The 26,727-nt window shown below is 37.4% G+C and overlaps 2 protein-coding genes across 17 annotated transcripts in view; both read left to right on the forward strand.

Moving 5' to 3' along the window:
* The window catches only part of LOC125779099 (glutamate receptor ionotropic, kainate 2), a 2,985,835-nt gene that overhangs the window by 2,836,140 nt on the left and 122,968 nt on the right, over positions 1 to 26,727 (forward strand). Inside the window, exon 14 of one of the 14 annotated variants that reach the window (XM_049459583.1) lies at positions 11,251 to 11,667. The exons of the other annotated variants lie outside the window; for them this stretch is intronic. Within the exon in view, the coding sequence (XP_049315540.1) occupies positions 11,251 to 11,283 (33 nt within the window). The 3' untranslated portion in view covers positions 11,284 to 11,667. Of the gene's footprint in view, positions 1 to 11,250; positions 11,668 to 26,727 lie in introns of those variants that run through there. 14 annotated transcript variants of the gene reach the window in all.
* Positions 1 to 26,727, forward strand: part of LOC125779129 (uncharacterized) — a 530,169-nt gene that overhangs the window by 119,778 nt on the left and 383,664 nt on the right. Inside the window, exon 2 of one of the 3 annotated variants that reach the window (XM_049459745.1) lies at positions 13,991 to 14,333. The exons of the other annotated variants lie outside the window; for them this stretch is intronic. The gene's annotated coding sequence lies outside the window, so the exon portion shown is untranslated. Of the gene's footprint in view, positions 1 to 13,990; positions 14,334 to 26,727 lie in introns of those variants that run through there. 3 annotated transcript variants of the gene reach the window in all.

Consider the following 26,727-nt stretch of genomic DNA (forward strand, 5'->3'; position numbering starts at 1 on the left):
AATCAGTGTTCGGTTCGAAATGTGAAAATCCGCTTTTTTATCGACAAATTTTGTTCAGCGATGAGGCTCATTTCTGGTTGAATGGCTACGTAAATAAGCAAAATTGCCGCATTTGGGGTGAAGAGCAACCAGAAGCCGTTCAAGAACTGCCCATGCATCCCGAAAAATGCACTGTTTGGTGTGGTTTGTACGCTGGTGGAATCATTGGACCGTATTTTTTCAAAGATGCTGTTGGACGCAACGTTACGGTGAATGGCGATCGCTATCGTTCGATGCTAACAAACTTTTTGTTGCCAAAAATGGAAGAACTGAACTTGGTTGACATGTGGTTTCAACAAGATGGCGCTACATGCCACACAGCTCGCGATTCTATGGCCATTTTGAGGGAAAACTTCGGACAACAATTCATCTCAAGAAATGGACCCGTAAGTTGGCCACCAAGATCATGCGATTTAACGCCTTTAGACTATTTTTTGTGGGGCTACGTCAAGTCTAAAGTCTACAGAAATAAGCCAGCAACTATTCCAGCTTTGGAAGACAACATTTCCGAAGAAATTCGGGCTATTCCGGCCGAAATGCTCGAAAAAGTTGCCCAAAATTGGACTTTCCGAATGGACCACCTAAGACGCAGCCGCGGTCAACATTTAAATGAAATTATCTTCAAAAAGTAAATGTCATGAACCAATCTAACGTTTCAAATAAAGAACCGATGAGATTTTGCAAATTTTATGCGTTTTTTTTTTTAAAAAAAAGTTATCAAGCTCTTAAAAAATCACCCTTTATTTGGATCCACAGTCTTGGGAAACAAACGAGGAATTCCAAAATGGTCGCACAATATACCACAAATTGCTTGTTACTAATGATACAGCGGAAAGAGGTATTAAATTTATAAAGGATTTCAATACTTTTCTTACAAATAAAGAAGAAGAAAAACAGTTCCTCCTTAAAGTTGTTGAAGAACACAAAAAAAAAATATAAGTCCTATAAAAAATCAGAATTATTTTAAGTTTTAATATTTCTAGATGTATTAAATAAATTGATATGAATAAAAATATTTCCTTTAAATAGTAGTTTTAAGTTAATATAATGCAAAAAATTGGAGAAAAATAATACACTAAAAGAAAAATTGATACTTGAATACATAAAACTTGTTTTTTCCTATAGGAAGGAAATTCTTAATTTTAAAACGTTTCCGCGCCGTCTTCCCATCATCCGATTGTCCCCAAATTTTTTGTTTAACATTTTTACTTAAAAAGGAAAAAAATAACCCATTCTGTAAACATAGAATACATTTTGAATTTTAAGGACAGGTCTAGTGTGGATACAACTTTACGAGGATAAAACTCGTCTCTTTTTGCTAAGGGTTCGTGGGTCCCAAGTCTGACCCTGGAGCGGCTGAGCTTACCTCAGCTATGGACGAAACCCCATTACATATTTAATTTAAAACAAGAACTGTAATTAATTAATTTCAGAAAAAATATGGAATAAAAAAATTACCGGTTTTTAATATTTTCCCAAAGATTAGGAAACTCCCGTTATTAATTTGGTCTGGAAAATATTATTAGCGGGTATTCAAAACATTCTGATGGATTATGGAGTTTATTAGTTTTTCTTTGAAAATATACAAATACATACAAATGAACTATGCAATAAACTCAAAGTTTCAGGTAGCCGAACCGCTCCAACATTTGCGAAAATGTAGTGAAAAGAAAGGCGGAAAAACTTGACTCGAGTTACAGGAACCAAAAGAGAATTTGCCGCCAATAACGACATAAGGTTCAGTCGTTCCCACGACAGTCGGGTGTACGTAATTGGACGGGACCCGGACTTGTATTCGGCCAAACACTGTCAAATCGGCAGAATCGGCCGCTACAACAACAACAACAAAAGGTCTCCGTTTGAACGTCGACTTAGTTGCGATCGCAACAGCAATATAAAATCACAGTGATTTAAAAATCGCAATATCGCTCATCTTTAGTTGTCCGTGTCAACGGAAATTTCGCATGAAGCATTGAGTGTACATATTTACATACATGTGTTGCATGTAGACAAATTTACAAACATTATGCGTCTGGTTCTTTTATATTTGTTTACATGCACATATAATTACATACATATACATATATGGGCAAATGTGTGACCGCTTGGTCTTTTAACATGATATCGAAACGATTAATGAACAAAGCAAATATAAACTATACATATTTATGTATATACAGTGGCGGACAAAAATCTACATACACTCCCTGTTTTCTTCGATTTGAGAGTACAAAAACTTTTTAGAAAAATGTGTTGATACAGTTTTATTCTAATCTTCTGTCTAATAACAACAAACTTAAAAAATCCATTAATTAATATAAAACTACAAATTTATGGAATAAAAACTCAAATATAGTGTTGACAAAAGTCTGCATACAGTACAAAAATATCTTAGTTCAGTGCGAAAAACTGTAAAAAATGCTAGTTAACTAAGACGTTTTTGTATTTAGTTGGGTCCCCATTGGTATCTATAACTGCTTGAAGACGCCGTGGCATTGATTCTGCTAAATTTGTCAACGCTGCAAATGTATTGCTGTTCCAAGGTCCCAATATGCGCTCTTAGAGTATAGCAGAGCTAGAAATTTGGTTCTTTCTAATTCTACGCTCCAAAATCTCCCAGATATGTTCAATAATATCCATATTTGGACTTTGAGGTGGTGTATTTAATTGCCTTGGAGTATAATAAAGCAACCAGTCCTTAACAATTTGCGCCGCATGTATCGGATCGTTATCTTGTTGTAATATCCAACCGGCACCGAGCCCTAAATTATCCACCAAAGGCTTCAAATTATGTTCCAACAGAGACTTATACTTATAACCGTCCATTTCATCTTCAATAAAGTCCAACTTTCTAACTCCAGAGGCCGCAACAGCTCCCCAAACCATTACGCTGCCGCCACCGAGCTTCACAATTGATACTAAAATCTTCGGTTCAAGCGTGGTGTTAGTTTTCCATCAAATTTTAGCCCTTTCATCACTACCAAAAAGAGAGAATTTAGAATCATCTGTAAATTAAACTTTTTTCCAAAAATCCATTTCCTTTTCTTTGTGTTTTTTGGCGAACTTTAAACGAAGTTTCCGGTTTTTTCAGAAATAAAAGGTTTCTTCCGTGGTGTTCTACTGTGGAATCCGTTATCGTTTAGAGTTTTTTTTTTATTGTTCTTGGTTGGATACTCACTTGTGACGTACTTGCTATGCGTTCGGCTATATTTGGAGCATTTACTTTTGGATTTTGGTCTACTTCGTTGAGAATCAGGCTGACGTATCTACGAGATTGTTTTTTTGGGGGTCCACTGCGCGGTTTATTTTCGTTGGAACCATTATTTTTAAAGTTTTTTAGAATTGTCTGCACTGTTGCTCGACTCAAGTTTAAAATTTTAGAAATTTCACCATATGATTTTTTTTCTTTTCTTTCTTTTATCACCAAATTTCTTACATCAATTGATATTTCATTTCGCGGAGCCATTATAGCTATTGAAGTGTTTAAACCACAACTAAATTCAATAAATATCAAACAATAAACATATTGAAATAAAAGAAAAAGGCTAACGTTACCTTACTGTTAATATAACAATGTACAAAGTATGAGATTTGAACTGTATGTAGACTTTTGTCAAAGCAATTTTTGAGTTTTTCTTCCATAAATTTGTTGTTTTATGTTAAATAATGGATTTTTTTTAGTTAATTGCTATTATAATAAATATTAGAATATTTGTACTCTCACATCGAAGAAAACAGGGGGTGTATGTAGACTTTTGTCCGCCACTGTATGTAAATATATGTCGTATCAAACGCAAGTATACAAAATGCATACTTAGGTAGTAATACAAATCTTATTGAGTTATATACATATTTGCAAAGTTTTTATGGAATTCATCGTAAAATAGGTAAATTTTAATATAACTATGTACACACTTGTGTACTTAGTATATGCTTTAAGACCAAATATATACAAATCATATATAAATTATATGCCGAGTCGGTTGCGCATAGGAAATAAACAAATCTGTAGGCATAAAATTGTTTACATTGGAATTAGCATTATTTTTCTCATTTAACACTGAAAATGCTCAATTCTGTTATTTTCGTGGTGAAACATGCTTATAATTTGTCTGTCCATTTCGACCGAGTTAGCCAAAAATATTTTAACGATCTCCGCGCCGTACACCTTCTCTATGATATACGTTCTGCCTGCTCGGCAGGAGAAATTTTAACAGCTGCGCGTGAACAGAGCTGAGCATTAAATGAAAATTATGCTCAGAAATATATGTACATTCTTATTACAGACTAGGGTGGGTCGATTCCGAACTTTTTTCGATTCGGGATTTCTAATAGTGCGGAAAAGTTGCCTTAGCACTTCCTGATTCCAATGCAACTTTTTGTTTTGAGATCGGATTGCATCTTCAACCCCAATTCCGGCCTTGAAATTTCGGAAATTCGCCTAAAATCGTGAAATTGTCTACCTAGCGCCTGAAATACGCATCTGATGGTAAAATGTATAAAACAAAAGTTATTTGTCACGTCATTTGCTACTGAATATGTGATCATGACTGTAGGACGAACCGTTCCCGAGATACGAGCGAAAACACGGCGCGCCACAGCGCAAGGTGAAAATTGTTGCAGCTCTCAGCTAACCTGTATTGGTCACCCAGAACCCATCGCGTGGAGGTGGCTGCTCTTCGGGTTCCTCCCAAGCCCAACCCAACCAACTAACCATATGTCAGGCTTGTTTTAGTCTGAATCTGTGTCAAATTTATTGATAAAATCAGATTTTGTACTAAACTTTGGCACTTGCTGCCTAGATTTCAGTGTACAGCGCATAAAACGATCACGAGATTGGGGGCCAATAACTTTAGAAGATGCCTCTGTCACCAATTTGATGGTTCTCCCGACTCCCACGGTGTGAGAGGGGAATTCACTAAATTTCCATACCTCTGCAGTGTCATCCGACAGCTCTTTTATGAGTTCTTCGTTAGAAACTGAACAAAGAACTGGTGGAACAGTCAAGGTAATAGTCTTCCAGTTAATCATATCGCAATAATTATTAGCTTTGAAATTCAACTTTGGCACTTTATTACATCTAACCCTTCCACTTACAGTGTCAGACTCTGCTTCTCTGGCTGCCAGAAGACGATCAAGGGCCAACTTTCTGACTTCCATCCGTTTGTCAGTCATCATACTAAAGAGAACGTTTTCTGGAAGAGCAAAGAAAGCATTCTCTTGAATGGATGAATCGACAACCTTGCGTAGTTAGCAGGTAAGTATCTCGACCTTGCAGCATAGAGATGGCGCGAGCCATCTTTGATTGAACTGTTGAATCTTATTGAGAACCACAAAGGTGAGTAAACTGTAAGTATGTATTTGACCAAAATCTGTATTTCCTTTGTTGGTTTGTCAGTAGAAATTTATAATCTCAGAATTCTATTTGCACAGGTGAGCCATCGAGATTTGCACATGTTACCTGGATGCATCGACGCTAAATCTAAAGAACATTGACCGGAAATAACAGCTTCTGATATTTTATAGAGATAAGCTTGGTCTGTGCCAAGTTGGGTCGGATTAATAACCTCAGAAGGTAATTGGCAGGATCGAAAACTTTCAAATTTGACAATAGGCAACTTCTCACAATCAGGGAGCAGTTTACCTATGTCGCCAGAGAATGTATTTGGACTCTTTGAGACACCATCTATGTGTTCGAAAAGAGCACGAAATGGAAGTTCGTTGAAATGTAGAAGACAAACAACCCATTGTGATGGCCTACCTATTCTTTCTTCTAGTTTCCGAATGATTCCACCTTTCCAACCTGTGTTGGTGTTGGTGCCATCAGCACTGACAACTTCTAGATGTTCCACATCGTCTCTTTTAGAGCTCAAACCTATAGGGTTCCTTAAAAACATGTGTTTAAGAGTCAGAAATTTCTTATGGTATGTGGTGAGAATTTGTACAACTCTGGTGTGTGAAACTATCGGAATAGATGACTTTTTGAAAGTATTTTCAACCTTTTTTGCAACTATTTCTGTAACCTCTTTACTTTTAGGTTCATAGTTGTCGCCTCGGTGTCGCCCTATACCAAATCTTTCAAACTGATAACACAAAAGAACATCCTGGTAAGTAGGTAACTGGGACTCAGAGAGATTGTACGGATATATGCCAAACACAGGACATTTCTGTCTAAATTTAAATTGAGATACAGACATTTTGAGTTCTGTGTTCTGTTGAGAGAATATAAGTGATAGCACTCGGCGAAATCAACGACAAGAGTGAAGGAACTCGATGAAAAAATATTTATGTGGAGACCAGTCCGAACGTGTCGTATGGCGCAGGGAAATGAGTGTAAGTGATAGAACTCGGCGAAATCACCGACAAGAGTGAAGGAACTCGATGAAAAAATATTTGTGTGGAGACCTATCCGAACGTGTCCTTTGGCGTAGGTGAATGAATGTGAGTGATAGCACTCGGCGAAATCAACGTTAACAAGTGTGGCCGCAAGCCGATTTTCACCTTGTGCTGTGGTGCGCCGCATTTTCGCTCGTATTTCGGGAACGGTTCGTCCTGCGGCCATGATCACATATTCGGTAGCAAATGACGTGACAAATAACTTTTGTTTTATACATTTTGCCATCAGATGCGTATTTCAGGCGCTAGGTAGACAAATTCACGATTTTACGCGAACTTCCGAAATTTCAAGGTCGGAGTTAGGGTTGAAGATGCAATCCGATCTCAAAACAAAAAGTTGCATTGGAATCATGAAGTACTAAGGCAACTTTTCCGCACTATTAGAAATCCCGAATCGAAAAAAAGTGCGGAATCGACCCACCCTAATGTACAAGTGCTTGCGTATGCTGATGATATTAATATCATTGGCCTTAACAACCGCACCGTTAGTTCTGCTTTCTCCAGATTAGATAAGGAAGTAAGGCAAATGGGAGGCAATACAAAATATCTCCTGTCATAAAATAAACAGTCGTCGCACTCGCGACTTGGCACTCACACCACTGTTGACAGTTATAACTTTGTATCAACATCGCCAACAATGTCAGCCTGGAAATCCAACGCAAAATAACTCTTGCCAGCAGGTGCCACTTTGGACAGAGTAGCCAATTGTGAAATATAGTCCTCTCTCGACGAACAAAAACCAAACTCTATAAGTCGCTCATTATTCCCGCCCTGCTATATGGGGCAGAGGCTTGGACGATGACAACATCTGATGAGTCGATGTTACGAGTGTTCGAGAGAAAGGTTCTGCGAAAGATTTATGGTCCTTTGCGCGTTGGCCACGTCGAATGTCGCATTCGATGGTACGATGAGATAATCGACGACACTATCATAGTCAGCGAATTAAAAGACAGCGGCTACGCTTGCTAGGTCATGTTGTCCGAATGGACGAAAACACTCCAGCTCTGAAAGTATTCGACGCAGTACCCGCCGGGGGAAGCAGAGGAAGAGGAAGACCTCCATTCCGTTGGAAGGACCAGGTTTAGAAGGACCTGCTTTTGCTTGGGATTTCCAATTGGTGCCAGGGAGCGAAGAGAAGAAACGTTTGGGGCGCTGTTGTTGACTCGGCTATAATCGCTTAAGCGGTGTCTGCGCCAATATTGAAAAAGAGAAGAAGAAAATTAAGTTTAAAGTTAAAGGGAAGTAGTCGTTTCGATTTCGTCCATTTTCGCACTGTAAAATAAAAATGTCTGAGGAACGTCACGTACCAAATTCGGATTTCACTTAAAAGTGAGCGATTCTACATCCATCGTCCAATTTTGACACCGGCTCTTTAGAAGCCATACTATTTTGAGGGTAAATTTAATGTATGTGGCGCATTAAATACTTTCTATCGAAGCGTTATATGGATAATAGGCGGAGTTATCATACCATTTTTACACTGGCGGTAGGAGTTCTTCTAACAATTTCGCTGGGCGAATTTGGTTACTGTAAATTTAGTGGTTAGGAGATATATACCAAACATATTATAATAAACTAATTAGAGGCCTACTTCTACGCCCACTTTTCCAAATTTTTATTCCCACAGGTACCTCTTTCTACTGCAATTTCACGATTTTAGAGTTTATATTTTAAATGAGTGCCTAGTTATAGCACTTTATATGCTTTCGGGTAATGCCTTTTTGTAAGCGTGGCATTGTCCTTTTTTGCAAAGGAGTGCGCGTACTAAGTTTCATCAAGTTATCTCAATTTTTACTGAAACTACAGCTTACGCGGATGGACAGAAATACAGAAACTCGGATTTCAACTTTTCTCGTCATCTTGATCATTTATATATATACATAAGTCTCTATCTATCTCGCTTAGACCTAGGTGATATATAGTACACAACCGTAAGGTGAGCAAAACTATTATACTCTGTAGCAACATGTTGTAAGTGTGTAAAAATGTTGCGAAAGAATTTTTTAACAAAATTGTGAATGTCTAGAAAAGCAACAGGACTGATTTCCTTCCGCCGCGGCTGTACTCCGGAGCGTACGCGCACCGACTGGATTCGGTTGAGGGTGTTCCTAGCTAACGAACGAGCGGATGGAGAGTAAGGAGAAACATTTTCGCGGGACGTGTTTCTGTGAATGGTGCAAGCCGAAAATGCAACGCTCGTTAGATCATTGGTACGCGATAAAATTCTGGGTGAAACTCGGCAAATCTGCGACAGCAAGAGCAATAAGTTGTGTGTTTCGGTGGCAGCAGGCCTGTTTGTAGGGCGGGAGAGTTCGCTGATGAAGACTTCGCTTGGAGACTTGCGACTTCGACAAACACCGACAATGTGACTCGTGTGCGCAAGGGTTTGAACTCAGACCGTTGATAACCGTTGACCGTTGAATATATCAAAATCTGTAGTTCATAACATTGTGACGCACTTGAACATGCGCATGGTGTGCGCGAAGATGGTCCTAAAATTGTGCAAAGGAAATTTGAACATCTGTGATAGTGACTCCTAATTTTTGAACAACGTAGTCACAGGTGACGAGTCATAGATCGTTGAGTATGATCCCGAGACAAAGAGGCGATCTTCCGAATGGCACACGCCGGCAGAACGGATCTAAGCAGTATTCACCTCAGCTCTCAAGGCTTTTCCGGAGAATGCCTTCCGTGACCCTTTAATGCTTGGAGTTTGTAAAGTATTGTAACGATTGGTTCAATAAATTTTTTAAAATCGACTCAGTTTTATTATTCCCGTACAAACCCTGTATTATTGTAAAATTTATATATTTTTAACTTATATATTTTACTTAACGTCAGAGAAAACTATACTCAAATGGAAGAGCATAATTTTAATATTGTATGTTGTGATGATATGCAAAACTTCAACCAGATGTCGACAATTCATAAGATTAGGGACATGAGGTTTGAACGAAGGTCTAAATAAATTCCATTCGCATACGCTAAGCCAGATAATTTTTAAGACAACTTGTCTAATATACTTAATTTCACAATAACACATTACGCATTAAAACGCATTATATACAATACTAGCTGACCCCGCATACGTTGTCCTGCGTGAAATTATGTGTTTTGAAATGAAAAGAAAGTTGAATTTACGTTGTGTTAAACAACTTTTACTTTCGATTTTTCTAAATTTTTTTCAATGTAACGCAGTTTGCTAAACAACATTTCTTGGTTTCTATTCCGGAGCGTAAATGTACAGAGAAGATGGTTTTCCAACTCGGGAAAACGCCACGTATAATTGGCGCGCACCCATGCAATCGTAGTTACGATAATTTGGCCAATTTGGCATAAACATTCGTGATGAGTTCATATTTCGTTGAAGTGAATTGACAAAAGGGAGGTGGAATTGATATCAAGCCACTGGAACCGAAATTCTTATCGAATACGATGTAAAATGTCTTCGGCAATGTAATTTTGTTCGTATTCCAAAATTGACGCGAATTTGAAGGCTGATATGTCGAAATGACCATCGCGAAAAGTGTGCGAACTTCAGTGGCATGCGAAGTAGCTATCGAATCGTCGATTGTTTGATTGCCTTTCAAAAAGTTACACACACTCTACCATTCACAGTGCGCAATGACTCAAATGAAATTGAACAACTCACATTTATCAATAGCAACCGAAGGTATTAGCAATCGTCGTTTTTCGGGTGGATTATGTAAATTCGTCCTAAGGAATTAGTTACGCTTTCTGCGTAACTATTTCTTCGACGATGCATTCCATAATATCAAGGCATTTCCGAAATGTCAATGCTGTTGGAAGTGTTTCCGCTGGCTGTACTGTATTCTCTGGGTTGAAAAACACTCTTAAGCCATTTTCCAAATGAACTGCGAGACGCACAACAGTCGAAAAACGTTCATGAATTGCAAAAGTAAATACCCTACAAAGCGCTTTATTGCAGTTCACGTATCGGCCGTATCGTTCAAGACCAATAACCGCCATATTGTTTCCTTTGGTGACATACTTACAAAGTTATTTAATAGATTACACCAAACTGCAATACTAAACATTGATACGAGTTTTGAATGTGAATTAGACAACAGTGGAGAATATAGTACGATCCATATGTTGTCAACTTCGATATTCACTACTCTAAGTTGTATGGTCGTCTGATGAACTACGACGATAGAGTGGGTATCCATCATTTCCAGTTGGCGATTCCGAAAGAAAAGCAAGTGGATAGTGTTTCGTGCATTTATTGTAAGACATACAAACCGAAGTGAGATTATGATGTCCGCTGGATCTTTCTCTGCATCAGGAATTTCCGCAGAAATGATTTCATCAATTTGATCTGGTGGAACCACTATCCACCATCCAAAGAAGAACATCGTAACTGTTGTTTGAAAAGTCGTGCTGTGACAACGTGACGATCGCTTGCTGATTGACCCCGATCCATAATTCCACACGTATGTATGTCATCGCATCGTGGGAGTACTCGTTCATGTGCCTTGGCGTTGATGGCAAAAAGAACACCGATCGATATTAGCGGGACCTCTTCGTGGCTTCGTAACAAATTTCAATCTGTAATTGATCACTTCGTTTGAAACACACATAAAGTTTTCACTGAATAATTTTCAAAATTTTTTTTTAAATAGCCGGAATAAAAGAGCAAGCGACCGAAATTGAACGATTCAAATAATTTACAAATCAAAATATAGAAAAAACAAAAGAAAAAAGAATTGTATGAAAAAAGATAATTTTTGGAAATTTCCAATTTTTCGACTTTTTCTTACGAAAAGTTTTTTTTTTATTTCTGAACCTTTCCAGATCCACAGCGAACAACTTCTGAAAATTTCATGAAGATTGGTTTCGTCGTTCTCGAGCCTTAGCGTTACTAACAAACAAACATTCATTTTTACTTACATACATATGTATGTATATATGAAATGAAACGTTTGTATGGGAACAAGAAAAGGACTGGTTTTAGGCGTTTTCCGGCAACTTTCTCCTAATAATAACAAATACAACAAAAAAAGAATTAGTGAAATCGGTCCAGCCATTCACGCGATTTACATCCCATGCTAACCCAAGAACAACAGCAAACACAGATGGTGTGAAGATGGTCTGGTAGATAAGAAGATACATTTATTTAAGAAAACCAGAAGATATGTAAAATTAAGATACGAGAAGAAACACTGATCCTAAATAAATATTAAATGCAAATGTAGCCACATGATAGTAATAAAGGATAAGCAGACTGTGGAATTTTCCCACAGATAAGAATTTTTGTAAATTAGAAGATAAGTATTTTTGTAAAACTATAAAAGCAAGAAAATCTTTGAAATAAAGAGACACATTTATTCTGACACTCTAAAGAGCCGGTCGTCTAAAATTGTTTCGTAATTCGCGTGATGCCGTGACAACGGAAAACGGGTTTAATTTTTATATCTATAGATTATACGTTCAGTTAAATTTGCTGAAATATTTTACATGTTGGCTGGTGCATACGGTATAAAGCCAAGAGATATGGGAGAAGTATCGCTCCGATTTTATCTATTTACGGAATGACTTCAAATTACTAGCAGATGTTCTTTGCGTTTCACTAAGATACCTCACATATTATCAACAATGTGTGGGATGTCCACAATGCTCGATTTCTTTATTCTCTTGCAACCAGTTGCCACAGAGTATTATAGTTTTGTTCACTTAACGGTTGTACGTATCACCTAAAACTAATCGAGATAGTTATAGGGTTATAAATATATACGAGTGTATGTAAATGATTCGGATGACGAGAAAAGTTGAAATCCGATTGACTGTCTGTCTGTCCATCCGTGCAAACTGTAATTTGAGTAAAAATTGAGACATCTTGATGAAACTTGCATTACGGGCTCCACAGTTCAAAAAAAGTTCGTAGACGGGCGTAGTCGGACCACTGTCACTCCCAAAAATCACCATTAACCGATTAAAGTGCCATAACTAAGCTTTAAATTAAGATACAAAGCTGTAGTTTGGTTCAGTGGATCGCAGCAGTAAGGGACACTTGTGGGCAAAAAATTAAAAAAAAAAATGGGCGTGACCCCGCTGCCTAAAAAGTTTAATGTACGAGGTGTGTTCAAAAAGTATCGCGAATTTTGTGTTTTTTCAAAAATTATTTATTTATTCATGAATATCTATTTTGTCCCCTTGAAAGTAATCCCCATGAGATATTATACACTTGTGCCAACGGTTTTTCCAATCTTCGAAGCACTTCAAAAAATATTTTTTTTTTTATCTTCGTCAGCTCCTCCATCGATGCCGTCTTTATCTCGTCAAGAGAAGCGTAACGTCGCCCTTTCATGGGCCTCTCGTTCACCTTCCAGTACACAAATCAAGAAGAAATTAATCTAAAGGGATACAACCTTGCCTGAATAATGTCTTTTGGTGTGTGCCACTTTAGGGCAAAAAATTGTTTAAATCCAATTGAAACTGTCCAAGCCCCTCTTCTTCTTAACTGACGTAGACACCGCTTACTCGATTATAGCCGAATTAACAACAGCGCGCCACTCGTTTCTTCTTTTCGCTACGTGGCGCTAATTGGATATTCCAAGCGTAGCCAAATCCTTCTCCACCTGGTCCTTCTAACGGAGTGCACGTCTTCCTCTTCCTCTGCTTCCCCCGGCGGGTACTGCGTCGAATACTTTCAGAGCTGAAGTGTTTTCGTCCATTAGGACGACATGACCTAGCCAGCGTAGCCGCTGTCTTTTAATTCGCTGAACTATGTTAAAGTCGTCATATATCTCACACAGCTCATCGTTCCATCGAATGCGATATTCACCGTGGCCAACGCGCAAAGGTCCATAAATCTTTCGCAGAACTTTTCTCTCGAAAACTCGCAACGTCGACTCATTATCTGTTGACATCGTCTAAGCCTGTGCACCATATAGCAGAACGTTTGTCGAGAGAGGACTTTGCTTCCCAATTGCCTACTCAGTCCGAAATAGCACCTGTTGGGAAGAGTTATCCTGCGTTGGATTTCCAGGCTGACATTGTTGGTGGTGTTTATGCTGGTTCCAAGATAGACGAAATTGTTATGATTGTCAACAGTGACGTGAGTGTCAAGTCGCGATGACTGTTTGGTTGATGACAGGAGATATTTCATCTTGCCCTCGTTCACCGCCAGACCCATTTGGTTTGCTTCCTTGTCCAGTCTGAAGAAAGCAGAACTAACGGGGCGGGCGTTGAGGCCGATGATATCAATATCATCGGCATATGCCAGCAGCTGTACTCTCTTATAGAAGATGGTACCTTCTCTATTTAGATTTGCAGCTCAAACTATTTTCTCCAGCAGCATATTAAAGAAGTCGCACGATAGGGAATCGTCTTGTCTGAAACCTCGTTTGGTATCGAACAGCTCGGAGAGGTCCTTACCGATACTGACCGAGCTTTTGGTGTTGCTCAACTTCAGCTTACACAGCCGTATTATTTTTGCGGGGATACCAAATTCAGACATCGCGGCATAAAGGCAGCTCATTTTCGTGCTGTCGAAAGCAGCTTGATTTGGCAGGTCTAAAGCCACACTAATAAGGTCCAATCAGTTTGTTGACGGTGGGCTTTAATCTTTCACACAATACGCTCGATAGAACCTTATATGCGATGTTTAGGAGGCTAATCCCACAGTAGTTGGCGCAGATTGTGGGGTCTCCGTTTTTACGGATTGGGCATAGCACACTTAAATTCCAATCGTTGGGCATGCTTTCGTCCGACCATATTTTATAAAAAAGCTGATGCACGCTCTTTATCAGTTCTTCGCCGCCGTGTTTGAAATGCTCGGCCTATTGGCCCCGCCGCATTTTTGTTTTTCAGACGGGTAATTGCTATTGGAACTTCTTCATGGTCGGGCAATGGAACGTCTGCTCCATCGCCATCGATTGGGGAATCGGGTTCGCCTTCTCCTGGCGCTATGTGTTCACTGCCATTCAGCAGGCTGGAGAAGTGTTCCCTCCATAATCTAAGTATGCTCTAGGGATCGGTGGCTAGATCACCTTTGGGGGTTCTACAGGAGTATGCTCCGGTCTTGAAACTTTCTGTAAGCCGCCGCATTTTTTCGTAGAATTTTCGAGCATTACCCCTGTCGGCCAGCTTATCAAGCTCTTCGTACTCACGCATTTCGGCCTCTTTCTTTTTCTATATACAGATGTGTTTTGTTTCCCTCTTCAACTCCCGGTATCTATCCCATTCCGTACGTGTTGTGGACGATCGTAACGTTGCGAGGTAGGCAGATTGTTTTCTCTCCGCAGCGACACGGCACTCCTCGTCATACCAGCTGTTCGTTTGCACTTTCCGAAAACCAATGGTTTCGGTTGCAGCTGTACGTAAGGAGTTTGAAATGCCGTCCCATAGTTCACTTATACCGAGTTGTTGACGAGTGCTCTCAGAGAGCAGGAGTGCAAGCCGAGTAGAATATCGTTCGGCTGTCTGTTGTGATGGCAGCTTCTCGACGTCAAACGTTCCTTGTGTGTGCGGGTGCGAATCTTGGCTGCAACAAGATAGTGGTCCGAGTCGATGTTAGGACCTGCTTTGCCCACCCTGGCCTTAAAGTCGCCAAGCACGTTTTAGATATCGTGGCGGGGGCAGCTCTCATAAGTGCGCTCCAAGCGATCACAGAAGGCATCTTTGGTCACATCGTCCTTTTCTTCCGTCGGGGTGTGAGCACAAATCAGCGATATGTTGAAAAACCTCGCTTTGATGCGCATTGTGGCTAGACGTTCATTCACCGGAGTGAATGATAATACTCGGCGACGGAGTCTCTCTCCCACCACGAATCACACACCCAACTTGCGCTGCTTTATATGGCCACTGTAGTATATGACACAAGGACCTACCCGTTTCAGTCCTTGTCCCGTTCATCGCATTTTATGGACGGATGTGATGTCAGCCTTTATTTTCACGAGGACATCAACCAGTTGGGCAGCGGCACCTTCCCAATTAAGGGGCCGGACATTCCAGGTGCATGTTCTCAAATCATAGTCCTTATTTCGTTTGCCATGGTCGTCACCAAAAAGGGGGTCACTCATCCGAGGCTTGTTGTTTCCTTTCATTGAGGGTGTTTCTTCTACGTGGCAGGTCCTACACCCAGCGCACAATCCTATGTAGGGGATGTTTCGCCTTCTCACAGCTCGCCTTCAAACGGATGTTCTTAGGCTACCCAGAGGATACTTGGTCAAAGACTGGAAGTCGTGAGCTGCTTGAGCCATATGTAAAAGAATCGTTTCTGGCCACTCCCAAGGTAATGGCGATCAGAGAACTTTCTCACGTGCGTGAACGTCTGCACATGATTCCATCCTCCATCCTCATTTGGAACGCTTTAAAAAAGATAAAGTGGATTTTTGCGTCGATTTATCACAATGGATGAGACTTGGGTTTATCACTATGATCCTGAATCAAAACGAAATGCTAAAGAGTGGTGTGAACCTGGTTGTTCGGCTTCGAAACGAGTTCGTGTCCGGAAATCGGCCATGAAGTTTATGGTACCAGTTTTTGGGGATGCGGAAGAATTTTTGTTTGTGGATTACTTGCAAACTGGTAAAATAATTAATTCTGAATATTCTTGCAACATTTTGGACCAGTTGAAGGAGAAATTCGTGAAAAAATCCGTGAATTAATGCTCGAATCGTTTTAGCATCCACCGTATTCACCAGACTTGGCTCCCAGCGACTTCCATTTGATACCATAACTCAAAAAATGTAAGCGTAGCAAATGTTTTTCTTCAATTGAAGAGGTCATAACAGCTGTCGAAGCGTATTTTGTTGACCTTCCGGATTCTCACTTCAGGGTTGGGATCCACAGACTAGAGGATCATTTAAGCAAGTGTTTTAATGCTCAGGGAGATTATGAACATTTTGTAGAGAAAATATACGCACAAAATTTTCAACAATTTGACGAATAGCTGGCAAAGGTGAAGGATTATTACTTTTATAAAATGGCAACAGCGCACAGAAATTTGCAATTGGAGAACGGTTATATTGATAAAATAGAGCAATTTGTGAACATTGTTCTATGTACCATTTTGGTCGACGACTTTATGCGATTTTTGCGCTATAGACATTATTCCATCAGTGTAAAACACTTCTGGTTTCTCGGCGAAAAAACTGCAACAAGTAATTTTCATAGGTACTCCGATGGTGCAAGGTCAGGGCTAAATGGTGGATACATCAAAACTTCCAGTTTTTGCCGAGTCACCACAGATATGTGTGGGTTAGCGTCGTCCTGATGGAAGACAAAGCCCTTTCTGTTGATTATTTCTGACCGCTTTTTTCGGTTGGAAATTGCACCACGACAACGCTCCGGCTTACATCGCCTTTCTTGTGAACAGCTACCTAATCAAGGCTGGCATCTTAACGCTTCCCCAGCCGCCCTACAGCCCAGATGTGGCCTTTTGTTTCCTTGCCTAAAAGGCCGATGAAGGCAAGAATTGTGAGGCCACACAAATATACTGTGCTTTCCGAATATGCAAGGACATCTGCTTAATTGCTTACTGCTGGTGTCATATTTCATGTGAATAGTCTTGAGGTTATTGACTTTAGTTAATTTATAATAATATTCGGATCAAATGATTTCTACTGGTATCATATTTCATGTTAGAAATCTTGAAGCCGTTGACTTTAGTTAACTACTTCCATTTTAAACCTAAGGACGGGCTCGGTCGATCCTATTCCAGCAACCATATTTCTTAACTTTTCTGAACACCAATAATATCCAATAAGAGAAAGTTGGCAATTGCCGGGACTCTGTTCTGAATATTGTTGTCATTATTGAACAGAGTCGTTGAAGGCATTCAAGTTAGTACCATGCGCACATTTCAGTGTCGTTTGAAATGGTGCAACTTCCAAGAGCATGACTTTCTCCACTACACTGATGCATTACAGTCTCATTCATTGGTAATACGAAGTTATTGTGGATGAGAGTAAAAAGGTGATCTCTTGCTGGCTTTCTTAATCTTATGAAACTTAATGATGAAATATTAATGAATTGAAGTTATTTTACGGACGAAATGCATCAAGATTTGTAATCTGAGTGGTCCACCATATTTGGACAAACATTGTTAGCCTCTTCAAGTATTATGGGAAGCATTAAATTTTGCACATGTATCAATTCTATTTAACCTGACTTTCACCTATTCTTTTATAATTTATATTTCGCTGGTAATCGACCAATGGAGAAACATATATTCACCAATAATAAAGGCAATAATGCGACATCGTCGAAATTCACGAAGAAATTATCTCTCGAGTTAAAGTGCTTTTGACGTCGATTCACGGAAAACAATAAAAATAACAAGTAAGAAAGGGCTAAGTTCGGATGCAACCGAACATTTTATGCTCTTACAACTATCAGGAATCAAAGCCAGGGAAATACCTTACGATGTGCAACGTCAACCAGAGGATCGGAATCCAAGCAATTCTATATTGTGTATAGGTTTGGTGTCATAAAGAACTCAACTTCTGCTTGGCTCTTTATGTCAACTCTACAGTTAAAAATGAAAACACTGAGCTTCTTTGCTTGGATCCAATCTTCGACTGAATCCCTCTTTATTTCAATTTGTTGCTTACATTCTAATTTTAAGTGCGCGAGTTAATTTTTACATTAAGTAAAAATGAGTCAAAAGAATATATTTTGAGCTGCATCGAAATGAGTACTCTTTATTTATTCTCTTAAGACTAACTTATTACATGTTTCTTATTTCTATTTATACTAACTAGAATGTTTACTTATTACAAGTTGATAGTTTCTTTAGAAACAGATTCTATTATTTGTTTAGGTTTGTATACATATACAAGTATCTTGTTTGCTTGGCTGTTGTAATTCAAAATCAATGTTGTTTTGATACTTGTTTGTTTAGGATTGTTTGTTGTAGTGATAGTGCATTTCAATTGTTCCAACTCAAGGTTGTTTGCATTCTGTTTACTGAAACAAAAGGTTGTTGTGCTGTTTGTTACTAAATAGAATGGAAGATTCACACCATTTTTCAAAGTTCTAGTGCTAACTGCATTAGTTCTTAAACAAAAACATGCAGTACTGATATTTTTATGTTAATTTAAGGATATTTTATTGTTATTTATTACTTTTTAATTAAATATTTTAAGTAGTTGGTTACTTTTTTTTGTATTATAATATTAATTGTTTTAGTATGCTAATCGTTAGCAATGTAAATTATTGTATATATTTACTTGCTTGTTTAAAGTAGCTTTAAATATTTAACTTTTGAATTTTATAATTCATTTAGTTGATAATTTTTATTTTTTAACATTTTTATGCTTTAATTTTTTTATAATAATAATATTTAGTATTTAATTATTTTTTTTTTATATTTTTTGTTTACTGTTACTCTATATATATTTTTTCTAATATTTAGTTTTTTTTATTTTAGTTTTAATATCATAATTCCTTTATTTAATGTTTTTTATTTTTTTACAATATTTAATTTTATATTTATTTTTATTTTTGTTTTTTTTTTTTTGCAAATCCTTCAAAGGGAGATACATATGTATCTTAAGTATTTTTCGACTCTTTGCCTAATTGTAAGCTGATTTATTGCTGAATTTTGTGCAGCTATCTGTGTTAAAGATTCCAAGCATCGAGTTAGCATTTCTATTTGCTCTGCCATATTTTTTATTTTTATTTTTGCAACAAAAATTATAAAACAACTAGCTGACCCGGCGAACTTTGTACCGCCTAACAGTCAATGAATGTGGTGTTACAGATAAGCAGAACTTTATGATTTTTTGAAAGCAATACATATAATATTTATAGCGGCCCGGTACGTGCTTCGCTACGTATAAAGTGAAATATTAAATCAAACCCATTTATAAAAAAAAATATATTTAATTATTTGCTAGCTATCCAAAACATTTGGATAAACAATATTTTTTGTTTTTCCATTTTGAGCATGAATAAACAAACGGCTGGGGGTACCGACTCTGGAACAGGCAACATAAAGTTGGCCATGTGAAAAACATGATTCCTCCAAATTCACACTACAAACGTTAAGTGTTTGCCCTTGAGCTTTGTTGATGGACATCGCAAATGATAAACGCACAGGATATTGTAATCGTTTGAATTCAAATGGCATATCAGTTGGAATCATAGGGATACGCGGTATTAAACAAACTTCTCCTTTTGATTTACCAGTTAAGATCGTAGCTTCAATCAAATTTGGCAATACATTTTTCACTGCCAATCTGGTGCCATTACACAATTTTGGTGGATTAATATTTCGCAATAATATAATCAAAGAACCCACTTTCAGATTCAAGCAATGCGGTGGCATACCAACTGGTTCTAATGAATTTAAAAATTCAGTTGGATAATTCATTGCCTCATCTTGATTCATAGCACTGTCAATTGATTTATGTGTCGTGACTACGCCTGGGCGTTTTGCTTGAATGTGAAAATTAATGGCATTGATATGAATGTTCTTCGGTGCTAAAATGGCGCGTTCTCTCAACCAATCATGGTTTCTGTAATTCTGAAGAATATTTGGAAAAACACATTCAATCAATTCGGGTTGGGTACGAAATGCTGTACTATACAATATTCTGTTTACAAAATCCTGTATGCGAAATTCTGTATTTAAAAATTCTGTATTATAAAATTCTGTATCTAAAATTATGTATTTCAAAATTCGGTAAAAAATATTCTGTACTGACGAAATTCTGTATTGACAAAATTCTGTATTTACGTAATTCTGTAAATAAATGATATGAAATACAAAAAATTTTATAAAAAAGCACAAAAGTGCTTTTATTTACAAAATTACGTAAATACAGAATAACCTACCTGGTTTTGTTTGAATTTCTAATTAACTCTGCTTTGCTTTTACTTCTTTTTAATTGATTTCATTGTCGTAAGAATTGTGAAAGCAACGTGTCGTATTTGCTCAATATTTTTTCATTAAAATATGTATTCGTTATGTCACAAATACAAATTATAACTTCCAATAAAGGAGGAAAGAAATTGTTCTTAAACGGCTATTTTTATTATTTTGAAAGAAAGACTCAAATGGAAACTTGTAATTGGGCGTGTTCTAAAAGATTAAAATATAAGTGCAAGTCCAGAATTGTAACAAAGGTGTTGGCGAACAATCACGTTATTGTTAAACAACCCGCGGACCATTGCCACGAACCAGCTCCCAATGAGTTACCAATTGCAACAATTAATAATAAAGTAAAGCGCATGGCTCGGAGAAGTCACTTAGCGCCAAGTCAGATAATACAAAGAGCTACAGTGGAAGCAGAGCAGAGCTGTCGGGACTATTTACCATCCCGAAATGCCCAAAAAGCTAGAATTCGAAGATCAAGGCAGGAAGCACCTCGTTTTCGAGAACCACAAACTTTGGAGGACATAGATATTCCTTTAAATTTATATACTCTGGAAGGAGAATTATTTGTATTGGTGGAAAAGTTCACAGAGAGGAATGAATGTGTAATTATTTGTGGTACGAAGTCGTGTTTAAAGTTTCTGAGTCAGAGTTCTTGCTGGATTGTGGACGGAACATTTTACGTTGCCCCGAAAATAATGAGACAGCTCTTTACAATTCATGGCATAGTGGAAGGTGAAACATTCCCCCTCGTGTTTTGCCTTATGAGCCGCAAGTCCAAAAAACTATACGAGGTTTTATTTGAAGAATTGTTCCGAATCGCATCCGAGTACGGCGAAAATCTTCAACCAGAAAGAATTATCAGCGATTTTGAAGTTGGACTGTTATCGGCGCTAAGAAATTCTTTCCCGGGCACTGATTTGCGTGGCTGCTTTTTCCACTTCAGTCAAATAATCTGGAGAAAAGTTCAAAAAGAAAGGTGATTGTCTGCATTTAATAAATGTATCTGCGTAATCTTCATTTACTTTCATTGCTTTTAGACTGGTTAAAAAATATGGAAATTATGAGAACTTTTCGTTGCAAGTTCGAATGCTGAAAAGCCTAGCTTTTGTTCCTCCCGATGAAATCTCGGAATACTACAACAGTCTTTGTAGTATTTTAGATGATTATGACATGCTGAGACTCGCAAATTGGTTTGAAAGGAACTACATTGGTAAATTTGATGCACCACCAAAACATCAGCCGACATTTTGGTCAGTGCATAGGAATGTAGAAACGAGTCAGTTTCCTAGAACTCAAAATAGTGTAGAGGCTTGGCACCGACGACTTAATGTCATTGTAGGGAAAAAAAATTGCGGTATTTATCAACTTATAGCTAACTTGAAAGCAGAGATGATTTATGTGAAATCGCAAATATCAAGAGTAGAAAATGGAGAAGTTTTTCCAAAAAAGTTAAGATCAATTAGATCTAACAAACAAATTAAAAGAATAATAAAAAAAGAGTAATTATTGGAAAAGTATCTTTTTTGAAAAGAATAGCAAAAAATATTTGTTTTTAATCTAATTATATATGTACTACTTTTCCGTACTTGAAATACTCATTTCTAATTTTTTGCATACATATTTACTTAACGTTTGAATTAATATTGAAGTCTTTTGTTTGTTGAATTGTTATTTTGGACTTAAAATTCTAATTTATCTTTCTTTGTATAAATATCACTTGGCACATGAAATTATCAAATAAAAAACAGACTTTAGTCAATACACCATTTTTTCAATACTGAATTTTGTCAATACCGAATTTTTTTAATACAGAATTTTGTCAGTGCGGAATTTCGCTTTTACAGAACTTTGTAAATACTTAATTTTGTAAATGCAGAATTTTGTCACTACAGAATTTCGCGACGTTAGTTTACAGAATTTTGTACGAAAAGAATTTCGATATACAGCTTTTTGTGGGGATCCCAATCAATTCATCTATCGATTTTGTAATTGTACCAAAATTGTTCGGTACAGTGATCAATCCGTTGGTTCTGTCGATTTGTATTTCGTCATCACCAATTTGTAACAATTATTTTGAAAACTCATGGGCAGCTGGATCATTTTGTAGGTGAATACGCATATTAATGTTCAGTGTCAATTTTTGTACATATCTCCAAAGAACTGATGACTTTAAACAGGCATTTATTTCATCAGCAGGAGTTGACCGAGGAATGACAGGCAATGTTTGTCGAAAATCCCCTGATAGTAATATCAAAGCACCACCAAAAAGCAGTTGGTTACCACGTAAATCTTGCATTGTTCGATTAAATGCATATAGTCATTTTTTATTCGCCATTGTATACTCATCCTATAAAATAATTGACGTTAATCGCAGAACTTTTGCCATAGCAGAATTTCTTGAAATATTGCAAGTTGGAGTTTCATTCACCTGTACATTCAATGGCAATTTTAATGCAGAGTGTGCTGTCCGACCACCTTCTAATAATGTAGCAGCAATTCCCGAAGATGCAAGTGCCAATGCAATTTTCTGTTCCGATCGAATAGTGGCTAAAATCAGTGATATAACGAACATTTTGCCTGTACCACCAGGTGCATCCAAAAAACATAACCCACATGCATTATTGGAAATGGCTTGCATGATTGTGTCATAGACATGTTTTTGCTGAATATTCATTTTGGTTATATTCGATTGTACAAATAAACGCAAATCATAAGAATTGAATTCCTACTCACGTTGCAATTCACGATCAAACAGATCATGCATGTCACGATTTGGTGCGGTCATACCCAATTGTACTAATGTTTTATTTGCAATCCGTAGACACATATCTTCAATTATTATCAAAGCTTCGTTGTACATTTCCAAACTTATCAACAAATCAGGATTTCTTGCATGATGACGCATACGAATTAAAGCATCTTCTGCAATATTATGTTTATATTTGTTCCATAATTCAAGTGTATTTGATGGCATACATGTTGATAATATAACGGCAAACAGCATTCGTATTTGTTGAGGATGAGCCGAAATAGATGCATCATGAAGTGTTGAATCCCAATGAGCATCATCCTCCAACAAATGCAAAAGTTGGCATGCTTCACGGTATGTTTCACACAAATGACCGTTGACTGTTCTCAATTCTTGAAATGATTTTGGGCCATTCACGTTAACTAATAACAATCTGAAATAAAAACACTCAACATTGTTTGGAAAATGCCAGGATGCCCATGAACTGCTGTTCCTTGTTTACGTCTTTGAAGACACATTCCATGTGTAATACTGAGGCACTTCAGAATATATCAAAGTTATCGCAAATGTATGAGTTTCGCATAATTTGAAAAAAGCTGTTAACGTAGTTGTTGGTGGTTGCGCTGCTCTTTCCAATAAATTTGCTACATTAAAATAAACACGTTGGCCATTCTCAAGATGTATAGCCAAATGAACAACCGCAGGATGTCTTTCGTGCATTGGAAACGACATAATCCTACAGACAGCTTCATTGCTACTAATATAGCGACCCATTTGATACTGAGTAATTTCATCATTTCTATTCTCACCAGCAACACCGAAAATAGCCATATCGCTCCCTTTATTTACATACTTGCAAATATATTTAATGGATTTGACAGAATTACAATATTCCACATTTATATGAGCGTTGAATATTTTTGATAATAACGGACAATACGGAACCACCCAACGATTATCAACTTCAACTTCCTGGTTATGCATTCTAATGGTTGCCGTTTTGTCATTATCATTAGGTGATATACGTCGTACAACGGATATCCGTCATTGCCCGTTATTGTGTCTGAAGTAAATTGCCTTGGGTATCGTTTCGAACACTTTTCATCAATCATTTATGGTTAATTCATATTTAGTTCACCGCACGGTCCATGTATCATGTTTTTAACGACAACTTGAAATAACTCAGGATCAGCAGTGTGATTAGGTATTTCAGCTGATATAAGGTTATCGATTTGATCCGGAGTTACTTTATGTACCAGTAAAATTAGTATATGTATACTAGGGTGATTCAAAAAAATTTTTTTTTTTTTTTTTCAATTGGTACTCGCAAAAATAGGTTCCTAGACACCTCTAAGAAAGCCTCTCCAAATATGAGATTTTAATTGTAACGGGAAGGTCCTCCGCCTAACGGTTTTGTATTTTTTCTTATTATCAGATAGAAAAATTTATATCTCGCTTCCAACTACTTGAAAAAATATCTTGTTAATTAGGTTTTGTAGGAAATTGAATGCTCTAAAATATGGTCTCTTATGATTTTTTCGTAAACCCAACCGTTTAAAAGATATTAACGGTTGAAATTTGACTATTTTTGTAAAAATTCTTTATTTCTTATTAATTTTATAACTCAATGAAAAAAAATTATTATGAATGATGAAACTCATAGTTTTGTAGGAAATTTACTGCTCTATAAAAATGGTCTAAAGTAATTTTTCAATAAAGTTAAGCGTTTACGAGATATTCATCGTCAAAAATCAGTGCATATTAGGGTGGATCAAAAAAAATAAATTTTTTTTTTCGTTTGGTACTCTGAAAAATAGGGTCCTAAGCACCTCTAAGTTAGCCTCTCCAAAAACCTATTCGTAATAATTTTTTTTCATTGAGTTATAAAATTATTAAGAAATAAAAAATTTTCCCAAAAATCATCAAATTTTAACTGTTAATATCTTTTAAACGGTTGGGTTTACGAAAAAATCATAAGAGACCATATTTTAGAGCATTCAATTTCCTACAAAACCTAATTAACAAGATATTTTTTCAAGTAGTTGGAAGCGAGATATAAATTTTTCTATCTGATAATAAGAAAAAATAGAAAACCGTTAGGCGGAGGACCTTCCCGTTACAATTAAAATCTCATATTTGGAGAGGCTTTCTTAGAGGTGTCTAGGAACCTATTTTTGCGAGTACCAATTGAAAAAAAAATAAAAAAAAATTTTTGACGTTCTACGCATTGTTGCCTTTGATGCACTCCAGACTAGGTCAAACAGGTCTGGATCGAACTCTAGTTGTTTCCAACTTCGCCTTCGGGAGGGGTTTCTGCTTAGAAGCTCCTGCTCTCGGGAGTACGAAACTTGCGCTATAATTGCCATGTGATCACTGTTTGTGTATATGTCGGACACTGCCCACTTAATGTGCCTGCTCAGCGAATCGTTTGCAAACATAATGTCAATTATGGATCCTTTATTGCCTTTTTGGTAAGTGTTTCGAGTTCCGGTGTTCATTATTGTTAGGTGCGTTTGACTCCGATATTCTTGAATTAGCCGCCCTCGATGGTTTGTACATCTGCTGCCCCATGCCGTTGACCAAGCATTAAAATCACCCGCTATTATAATCGGTGTTTTGCCTCTGGTTTCTAATGAAAGTCTTAAAAGGAAGTCTTCGAATTCGGTGATTGCTGCGCTGGGACGGGCATAGCAACTTACAAAATATATCCCATGTATATTCGCCCATGTAAAGCAGTTATGAGCTTCTCTGGAGCAGGTCTTAAAAGGTTGACCTTTGCAGGACCATATTGCTGCTTTGCCAGATATGTCTGCAATCCATGTGCTTTCCGGACGCTGGGAGTATTGTTCACTTAGTATAGCGACATCAATGTTCTCTTCTAAGACAGTCTGTTCTAGTAAATCCTGAGCCGCTGCACAATGGTTAAGATTTAACTGTAGTATCCTCATTTACTTAGAGACTTCATCATCTCGTGATACTTTAGGCAAGTCGTGCTCAGTGCTGAGTGCTCCATGCTTATTTAGTCCAGCAGCGGCGGACTGCTCATTTTTACCATTGGGCGGCGTTCTCATTATTTTGGAGTTCCTTCGGAAAGGATTCTCCGGTGTTAGCCCAATACTATTTTCAGAGGCCATATCCTCTGCGAAAGAATAGTTTGGGAACACCCTTTGGTGTATATGTTCTGTCACAAACTTACCTACCTAAATGAAATAAAAGGTTAAAAAAAAAAAAAAAAAAAAAAATATATATATATATATATATATATATATATATATAACTAAACTAAACTAACTAAAGTAGAAATAAATAAAAATAGTTTAAGAAAGCAAAAAAGATGGTTGGCAACGCCAGAGCCAGAAGAAAGAACAGCTGATTATTGTGTTTTCGATGGTTGGCAATTTGCAAACCAAAAGGAAAAACGAAAACACGAGGAGGGGAACAGCTGTTCGATCAAAACAAAAAACGGCAGAACAAAAAATTGCTAAGTGCACGTTATTAGGAGGGGAAAGTGCGACTGAAAATTTATATTATTAAAAAGAAGCAAAGTGTACTTATCTTTCCCTCTAGACTTGGTATCCACACATGTGGTTCACTATCTGGGACGCCTCACTCGCACAACCACTATGTTTAACAACAAAAGACTGTAAGTATACGCAAAGTTTTAGTGTCGCAAAAAAAACACGTCTATCTCACA

This window comes from Bactrocera dorsalis, chromosome 6, assembly GCF_023373825.1.
Source record: "Bactrocera dorsalis isolate Fly_Bdor chromosome 6, ASM2337382v1, whole genome shotgun sequence".
NCBI lineage: Eukaryota > Metazoa > Arthropoda > Insecta > Diptera > Tephritidae > Bactrocera > Bactrocera dorsalis.